This window comes from Nicotiana attenuata, unplaced genomic scaffold (genome assembly GCF_001879085.1).
Source record: "Nicotiana attenuata strain UT unplaced genomic scaffold, NIATTr2, whole genome shotgun sequence".
Lineage (NCBI taxonomy): Eukaryota > Viridiplantae > Streptophyta > Magnoliopsida > Solanales > Solanaceae > Nicotiana > Nicotiana attenuata.
The window spans coordinates 124202-134111 of NW_017672051.1; the positions used below are offsets into that span (position 1 = coordinate 124202).

Below are 9910 nucleotides of genomic sequence, written 5' to 3' on the forward strand. Positions count from 1 at the left end.
TTCAATAAAACTTCTAGACAATGCAGATTAATAGCCTGATCGGTCAAGCTTCTCCGATGGCCAAAAATATTTTTATTTTCCCAAGCGTACTTTTTTTCTCAACTTAGGTGTTTGGCCAAGCTTTTCTTTTTCTGGGAGGAGGGGAAGGGAGTACTTTTGGGAAGAAACAAAAGTAACTTTTGAGAAGCAGAAAAATAGCTTTCCTCAAAAACGGAAATAGTTTTGACTACCTCTAGCAAAATATAGTATATACCAGAATAACTTTACTTATTTTAAACTTAATACTTAGGATGCTAATGCATACAGTATTTAGCAGGAAAAGTAGTAGAATAGGACATCCTTTATTTAATTGGACACGAGAACAGAAAACAAATTCAACGAGTATCCAGTTTTCTTTTGAAAAGTGACAATAAACAATAAACCTCTTATTTCAAAAGGCACATATATTTTCTAATTACTTCTTCTTAATTTACGTAGAAAAAGAAAAGAAACTTATAATTATAATGTATAATTGGGATTACCATTTGTGTGGCTAAATCAAGAAGGGTATATAGGCATCTGAATAATAAATGTGGAAATAGACCTAACAAGAAGGTGGGACTATAGTTCTCAGAGTGACAGCAAAAATTCACCATTTACGCACAAAACAATCTCGTTATGTCCTTTGGGAAAAACTGAATATGGGCAAAAGATTTTCAGAAAATTGTTTCTACCTAAACTATATCACAGTTAGTTTCAATCTGACAAGTCACAAACATTGCCAAAATGTTCTTTAAGTTAGTAGTAGTACTACCACTTATATTAATCTACTAAAGGTATAGTAGCCCCCCCTTTCTATCTACTGCACATATGCAAACTTCTTTTTTTTCCAATAGTTACTGTTTTGTTTGATAAAAGCATAAAAATGCTTTATCATTTCTTCTTATGGTTGAATTTTATTCGGAAGATGAAAGTAGCAGAAATGAGAATGTTGAGGTGGATATGCGGGCACACTAGAATGGATAAGATTAGGAATGAAGCTATTCGGGAGAAGGTGAGTGTGGCTCCTATGGATGACAAGATGCGGGAAGCGAGGCTCAGATGGTTCGGGCACGTGCAGAGGAAAAGCCCAGATGCCCCGATAAGAAGGTGTGAGCGGTTAGCTTTGGCGAGTACAAGAAGAGGTAAAAGGAAACCGAAGAAATATTGGGGATAGGTGAACATGGCGTGGCTTTCATATTTTCGAGGACATGACCTTTGATAGGAATAAGGTGTGGATGTTGAGCATTAGGGTTGTAGAGCTAGGAGGTAGTTGAGCAATTTCTACTTCGTAGCGGGTGTGAGGCTAGCCTGATAGGGGTTCGTCTTAGATTGCTAGTGGTTAATGTTGTGTTCACACTATTCTTCGGTTTTCCATAGTATAGTGCCTTATTTAATTGTTATTGTTATTGCTTTTCATCTATTTTCTGGTTCTTATGTCGCTGTTGTTATTTTTATGTTTTCGAATGATGGTATTGATGTATTTGTTTCTTTTCGTCTTCTTGAGCCGATGGTCTTTCGGAAACAACCTCTCTACTCCCTCGGGGTAGGGGTAAGGTCTGCATACTCACTACCCTCCCCAGACTCCACTTGTGAGATTTTACTGGGTTGTTGTTGTTGTGGTTGAATTTTACCATGTTCTGTTTCAAATTATTGTGCTACAAACAACAGTCACAATTTGACATCAAATTGATGTGTGTCTAATGTTAAAAGGGACGTTTGGTATATGTCGAAGTTCAAGTTATGAGAGGTCAAGATTAGTCGCCGCGAATAAATATCATGTGTCCTCGCATTTTGTTATGAAGTAACTTGAAGATTTTTACATTTCTATTTTATCAGATTTAATTTTATCGTACTGCTAACAGCTAAATCTTTGATTACGGGACCAAAATCCGTTGTCTTGTCACTTGGTCATGCACATGGTTATAAACTCTAGTGTCGGAATTTGAATAGCTGGGACCAACAAACGATAGCGGAAGCAGTATTTTCATCAATGAAATTTAAAAAATAAAAAGCTATACACGCAAAAAAACTGAAGAATTCAACATCTAATAAATATATATAAAATAAAAATTTGACTTTATATACACAATTTAACTTTTGAGTTCGGCTGAATCCCTTGCATGCACCTAGCTCCACCCCTGCCAACAAAGAACAGTTCAAGTCGAAATATATCAACCTTTACTGAAACCGTTGGAATAGCTCTCTTGTGGCACATATGTTGTGATACACAAAAGTAACATTTCATAATATAATTTTTGTCAATTCTCATTTTCCCTCTATTTAATTTTCAACTCAACGATGTCATTTTGTTACTTCCGATGTTTAAATTTAAATGACACATTTTGTTTATCGAAAGTTAAGTTGACTAATTTGAAGATAAATTGAATTAGTTTGACTCAGTATTTTAAAATTAAAATTTATATATTTAAAAATTATATGAAAAGTATTATAAGTCGCAAGTTTTCTCATGTCAATATGATAAAAAGTATACTCCCTCCGTTTCAAATTAGATGAGGTACTTTAATTTTTAGTCTGTTCCGAAATAAATGACCCATTTCTAAATTTGGAAATAATTCAACTTTAAACTCTTTATTTTACCCATTTTTTACTCTTAATGAGAAGCTTTTATAACCACAAAAATATCATAGCCGCACAAAGCTTTGACCCCTTAAACTTTTAAGACCATATGTTTCAAAAGTCTTTTTTTTTCTTAAACTCCGTGCCGAGTCAAAATACCTCATCTAAATTGAAACAGATGGAGTATTTTTTAAACTGTTGGTCAAAATACATGTAGTTAGATCTCGATAAGCAAAATGTGTCATATAAATAAAAACGGTCTTGCTATTAAAATTCAGAAAAAGAAAAAAATATTGGGAAAGTAGAGCCAAAAAAAAGAAAAAAGAAAAAAGAAGAGTAAAGTGGACCAGCATCGTACTGGATACTGACTTGGCTTAGTCCATGGACACACGTGTGCTGTTCCAAAGCCATGTGCTTCAGTATCTTGTGTCAATCAAAGGTTTCCTTTTTAACTCCTTCTGCTGTATACTTATTTCAATATTAAATCCCAAAATTCTTTGAAGAGATTAATATTACCCCAGTTAATAATTGGATACGTACTCTTTCGGCCCTGATATCCGGAATCTGGATTCATTATTTAATTCACTGTACCCATGACAAAAACAAATTTCTCCATTATTTAATATAGCAAATAAAATTAACTATTGCGGGGATTTGATTTGGTTTTGGTTAGTTTACAAAAAAATAGGTTTTGGAAAAGTTCCTCAAGACTATTTTGGGAAAAGTTTGTGTTGCTACTGCAAATTACTCTTTGATAAATATTTTTGGAGAATAGTTATGGAGTACTAGTTTTTGCAAAAACTACATTTCGATTTTCTTTTGTTTCTTAAGATATTTTAGTTTGACTTCAAGAAACAAAGCAATATGTTTTTACTCGTGGTTTGAATTTTTTTTCCTTTTATAGAAAACTAGGTTTTGAAAAATAACGTGGTAAATTGAAAAATCCTTTTTATTTTAGTTTTCAACCAAAAAGTAAAATCTGCTTTAGAAACATACATGGTTATTGGTTGTTTTCAGCACTAAATTTAGTTTTAAATATAAATGAACAAAAAGGCGGCCAGACGCACAAAGCATTCTGCATTTACGCAGGGTTAGGGGAATGGCCGCATCTCAGGGGGTGTGATGTAGATAGCTATCCTAATACAAGCATTAATGACTATTTCCTCGACTCGAATCCGTGATCAATAAGTCACACGAAAACAACTTTATTATTGCTTCAAAACTCCCCTTCTTCAAATATAAATGAACATTAACATCAATTGGCCATTCTTTATAAACTAGACATTCATATATCCAAAATATATATGGAACCTCATTCAGTGGGATTGATGCATCATAAATCAAAAGAAAAGAAGGGGGTGTCCTAGTCTTTTTTATTTTTATAAAATGCAAGCGGTCTAGGCACAAAGCCAAACAAGTCCAGATTCAGGGGCTTTAGACCTATCCACCTTATCCATGGATCTACCCCATAACATCCTCAACTTGATAAACTCTGTTTTTATCCCCCCAAATCCAACAAAAGAGGACACTCTTATCTGGGGATTAATTGCTAGTGGCTACTACTCAAACAGTTCTGCTTACTCTCTTCTAAGCAAGGCTAATAGCAGTTTTGGAACAGACGAGGAGGGAACCTTCAATTGGGTATGGAAACTCCAGGCACCCAACAAAATAAAGAACTTCATTTAGCTCCTTACCCACAAAAGGCTACCCCACAAGGAGCTACCTTCACAGAATAGGGGTCAACTGTGACCCCCTGTGCTCTTACTGCAATCAAGAAACAATTGACCATATCTTCTTTGAGTGCACCAATGCAGTACGCTTTTGGAACGAATTACTCTCCAAAGCATCCAGTGAAAACAAACAGCAGAACCCGACCTTTTCAGCCAACAATGGCCATCAACTTGGGTTTCAATTAGGAAAATGCCTTTCAATAGCCTCATTCTCTAGGAAAACATCATCCTCTTCTGTTTCTGGCACATCTGGTTAACCAGAAACAACAATCTCTTTAATAACAAAAAAGAGTTTGTCAACTCTTCCAACACCTTCTCCAAAGCCACAGAATACCTTGTGTTGATAGAAAATGCTTTCACCAAAACAGCACACCAAATCATAATCATATGGGAGCCACTATGGAGAGGATCCTACAAACTGAATACGGATGGAGCAGCTAAAGAGAATCCATGAATAGGAGGAATAGGTGGAGTATTCAGAAATCACAATGGAGATAGGATAATTGGGTTTATGGAGAATATCCCCCATACCACTAACACTTCGGCAACACTGAAGGCACTCCTAAAAGGACTAGAACTTGCGGAACAAAATAATTTGGTTCCTTTAAAAATCAATACTGACTCAACTGAAATTATGCAAATGCTAATCACAGATATCCTCACTTACGATCCTATAATTTGTTAATGCAGGTCCATAATATGCTGGATGGACAGGGTCGTGGTGAAGCACACTTACCGGGAGCAGAATAGGGTGGCAGATACTTTAGCCAAGGAAGCAACAAAGGCAGTCTTTTTGAACAGATCTAGCGTACTACCAGTTCCTTCGATGTTTGCCAATAATGTATTTTTGGCAGACATCCTAGGAACCGATTTGGTTATGATTTTTGTGGGTTGTAATATGGAAACAATTCTCCAAAACATTGCTTCAGTAGGGGTCCTTCAGTACCCCAACAATGAATATGTGTAACTTCTTTTGCTAGATATATAAATATCCTTTCAACCAAAAAAAAAAAAGGTCCAGATTAAGTCAAGTTTTTGCTAATTTTGATATTTTAGCCTAACTCATTGATTAAGAATTAAGAGACTTAGTGAATTTAATTAGTACAAAAAAAACCCTCTTAGCGAAAAGTCAAGAAATGTAAAAAAAAAAAAATTGAATCTAATTAGGCTAATTTAGGGGATAGAGAATATATATTCTTTCACATCTAGATTCTGTTTAAAAAAATGATTCATTGAAGAAAAAAAGTCAAAAACAACAAATCACATTCCAACTAACATTTCAATTTTAAACAGAAAATTGTTAAAAAAAAAAAGCAAGTAACAAGACATGGAAAAGACTCATTACGATTGATATTAGCTTTAGACAAAGTTTTTGCTATAATACAATTAATCATCATTGATAGACACATTTGAGGCAACAGACTGACATATAGTTTGATAAAAAGGAACAAAACAAAGAATGCATTCAGTTGAAGAAATTTTTCACACGACAGAAAGAATAGAGTTTATGAAGGAAACAACCAAACAAAACAGTAAATGCATATTTTTTGACTAATAAGGTGGGAAGAACCTATTAAGTTGGCATGGTAATTTATAGAACTCATCACTTCTAACATCTTTACTATATACCACAAACTTGTCCCACCAATGCGAACCATTGTCTTTTCGAGCTTCATCGTTACTAAATGGAAGAGTCCTATCCAAAAATACAGCGACTATAGCAGCTACCGTTGCGTGTGACATGAAGATGACAGACATTATGTCATTAAACTGCAGTTCAACGACAAGATCATTAGTACAAGGTTGTTTTGTAACAGTAATCGCGTTTAATTAGTGGATGAAGGTTGTGATTACCCATCTTGAATGTGTATGAAGAGGACCAGATCCAGAACAAAGGTGATGCTCTCTGAAGTACCGAGGTAAGGAAAATCCCAGAAAAAGAGAGAATCCCAATATGAACTTTGTCCTAAAGCTGTTAAGGTTACAGAATTGGAGAAATCCAAGACCAGCAGAAGCTGCATTTGTACCAATGAGCCAAATTTATTTGTCATTGGAGAAAGTTGCATTAACGAAATGGTAAAAAGTAAGAGATACATACAGACATATCCAAAGAAAAAACAATATATGGCAGCCATGATTGATGCAGGTATTGAAGCAAAAATTGCTCCAAATTTTCCTGGCAAACAAAAGGTAGGTCAGTCATTGAATCAATACATCAGTATTATTAGTATATAGAGAAAAGAGTTTACTTTTGGTAGAGAAAAAGAGTTTACCAGTCAGTCCTTGAATCAATATATTAGCATTAGCATACCTAAGATGGAGAAGAAAATCATAAAAGCAGCAGATATTTGTGCGACTCTTCGGCTTCCAACTCTTGTCATTGCCAAGAGACCAGCATTTTCCCTGTAAATACAACAGAAGCTCAATTCGAGCAGCTTAATTCTATGTGAATCATAGTTAATCGATTGCATGACACATGAAATTTCAAGCACGGATAAGACCGTTTGTAGCCATCCGTGCCTAATAAGTAGAAGGAAATTTAGATTGGAAAAACAGTATAGAGATGATAGATTGTTACACTGTAGCAGTGCAACCAGTGACACAACCAAAAGCAGCATTTAGCAAAGTCCCTATCCCCTGCCAAGAATTTGAAGTTCACAATGTATATAAAATTCGATACAGAGAGGATATATAGAAGAGAACATTTGATCTCACCAGCCAACCAATGCCCCGGCTAATGACAGAAGGTGGCACTGGTGTAGCGCTTCCATATCTCGCTGATGCAAGGAATACACCAGTTGACTACACAACAACAGGATTCAAATTGAATTCAAGACTAGATTTTAGTATGAAAATAAAAGCTCAGTGCACCAAAAACAATTTAGAACATCATTTCTTGCATCCTAGTTTTTCAACAACGTTAACTGTGAAGACTGTGTTACATATCAATAGCAAAAAGATAAGTAGAGGATCAGAGAGCAGACCTCAACTGAAGCAACAAAAGAAGCGAACATCATGGTTAAAGCATCTCCAAAGTTGAAGGTAGGAACCCCCCATTGAAATGGATATGGTATATCTATCCTGCATAAAGTGATGCGAGTTGCATGATTAAAGTTTCCTGAATCCAAATGCAATAAACAAATTTCCTGAACCCCCAATAGTTCAATGAACAAAATTTTCTTCAAACCAAACTCAATAAGGAAGGTTACATCTAAACAAAGAAAATATAGGAATTTCCAACTTCATAACGTGAATATAAGTGAAAGAAATCTCACCAAGGAGATCCAGAAATGAGTCCAGAGCTATCAGTGCGGCAAGTTGCTTCCTTTGCATTCTTGTATGCACCACTCCAGGTCAAGATTGCTGCATAGAACCATATAATTGCTATAGAGAAGAGCATTGCAAACCGGTCACATATCGGCCTCTTCAATTTGAGATATGTTGGTAGATACTGCAAGAAATTTAGTACATTCAGGGAATCAATTCGAGTAGGAAGAGGATATATGATATGAATAACTACTATCACGACGTATGAGCAAGCTCTTCTTTAACCCTTATGCTCAATGCACAAAATTGCTACAGTGTATCCTGGATCTTCTGATCGGCAAATTATTCTAGCAAGTTCATATATTTACCTTTACTCAACAGGCTATACCATTTCACAATCACTTGACCAATATCACTGTTTTAGTAAAGAGAATACGCTACGGTATCCTCTTCAACAACTCCATGAAAGAGAGCAAGGTACTCATAAAAAAGCATATAAATCCAAACTTAAATTCATTATAGTGAATGGCATTACTTGCCTGTGTGATGACAACCATGAAAATCAACTGTGGTATCCCAACTTCGACACATTCTGCAATCTACAAAATAAAGAATACAAAAAAATTAATTAGTGAACATGTGTTTCAGCAATCTGATGTTCTCATCTTTCCAGAGAGCATATTTTAATCAAAAGCATATATTATACGAGAAGTCTAGGATTAAAATTCTCACCAATGGGAAGCCGAGATGGTAGAGCCCTAGTCCAGTCAAAGTAACAAGTGGTGCCACAGATAGAGGGCTAAGTAACCTAAATTATACAAGAAATGCAGAAGTTATGCAGCAAATAAAGTTGATGACCTAAAGTTGAATATTCCACATGCTCAAGACTGAAAAAAACAAGAACTTCAGATTACACACACCTTACAAGATTTCTCCACAGGCCAAAGAAGCCCATTACAATTTGGAAGCCAGAAGTAACAATAAGAGCTCCCTGTATGCCTCTCATTGTATGCATAAACCTCTGTGAATATCAGTCACAAAAACAAATTCAAGAAACATCAGCTGAATTGACAACCTCCCGCCATCCTACCCCCCCCCCCCCCCCCTCCCCCCCAAAAAAAAAGCCGCACCCGTGTCGGTGTCGGATCCTCCAAAAATGCACTACTTTTGGAGGATTCAACACGCACCAGCGGCATTTTTGGAGAGTTCGAGCAACATAGTCAAGAGTACAATGTGTTCAGTGTGAATAACCTTAAAGATTGAACACATCAAGTTTAAATCTTGGATCCGTCTCTGGTCCCATACCCCTCCTACCCGAAAAAAGAGAGAAAGAGATAAAAATGTTATACTACCAGCTCAGGATCCTGAAGAACTGAGGACCTATTAGCCTGGATAATTGAGGTAACAGGTATCAAGTATGCATATGAACCACCTATTACCAATGGCAATCTCGTCCCAAATAAAGATTGTAGTAATGTATTTACTCCTGAAATAAAAAGCATTGTCTGTACTACTTTTGCCTTCTCATCCTACAATTTAAGATCACTGTCTCAAAATCAATAAAAGGATAATAGACAATATCAATTAGCTAGTTTAGCAGTCCAAAAAAAAAAAAATAGTCATAATGTTACGGAATTGAAGGAAATTCTTACATTGCCACCTCCCATTTGAGGAACTAGGATGCTAGGAATTAAAACAATATTACCAAGACTCAATATGTAATGTTGAAACCCCAAGAATAATGCTTCTGCTGCATTTTTCATAAAATAATCATAGTCAGTTCAATATCTTTTTTCGACGAAATTAACAACAATTGACAATATGGTCTTGTCTAAATAATGTCACGTACACAAAGGTGGTGGGCTGTTAACACAGTATTGTACATTCTTAAGTTGCTCCATAGTTGGATGAGGATGTAATTCCTCTGCTTTTTTAGCTCCATTCTCACCACCTCCACTAGACATAGTTGAAATTTAGAGATTGTTTGGTTTTAGAGAAAGTTCAAATTGGCGCTAAATATTTCTTTGCTTGATATTTTGCTTTGTAGCAAAAATGGTGACCGTTACAAATTATTTGCTATAATTAGATATTGATATGGAACTAATTGAGTATATTACCGTTACTACAATTTATGCCTTAGTTTTAAAGAGGGAAAGATATAGATTTATATCTGAATAACTAACCCTCATGTTCCACGGCCCTCTACTTAGTCTTCAGTATCTTTTGCTGTAACTCCAAGACTAATTTCAATGTTAAATTCTCTGAAAAGACTAAATCCGATTATTAATTTGATACGTATTATTTCCGCTCTGATA

General features: G+C 35.5%; 1 protein-coding gene across 1 annotated transcript; it reads right to left on the minus strand.

The window, feature by feature from the left end:
* Positions 1–5756: 5756 nt before the first annotated feature.
* Positions 5757–9559, minus strand: LOC109211539 (putative nucleobase-ascorbate transporter 10). Its single transcript, XM_019375081.1, has 14 exons — positions 9445–9559; positions 9248–9345; positions 8948–9124; positions 8516–8616; positions 8328–8403; positions 8135–8194; positions 7604–7779; positions 7313–7409; positions 7044–7130; positions 6907–6965; positions 6640–6731; positions 6427–6504; positions 6183–6343; positions 5757–6098 (listed from the first exon to the last, which is right to left on the minus strand). The coding sequence occupies exons 1-14, from the start codon at positions 9557–9559 to the stop codon at positions 5880–5882; spliced, it is 1596 nt and encodes a 531-aa protein (XP_019230626.1). The 3' UTR covers positions 5757–5879.
* Between the last annotated feature and the right edge of the window lie 351 nt (positions 9560–9910).

What these genes read in the sequence shown, in the direction of transcription:
- LOC109211539 (XM_019375081.1), bottom strand. Translation starts at nt 9,559, where the DNA reads ATGTCTAGTGGAGGTGGTGAGAATGGAGCTAAAAAAGCAGAGGAATTA. An exon ending in CTGTGGAGAAATCTTGTAAG is followed by an intron (nt 8,404 to 8,515) that starts GTGTGTGTAATC and finishes TGTATAATTTAG; the next exon opens with GTTACTTAGCCCTCTATCTG. An exon ending in TTTTTTCTTTGGATATGTCT is followed by an intron (nt 6,344 to 6,426) that starts GTATGTATCTCT and finishes GTACAAATGCAG; the next exon opens with CTTCTGCTGGTCTTGGATTT.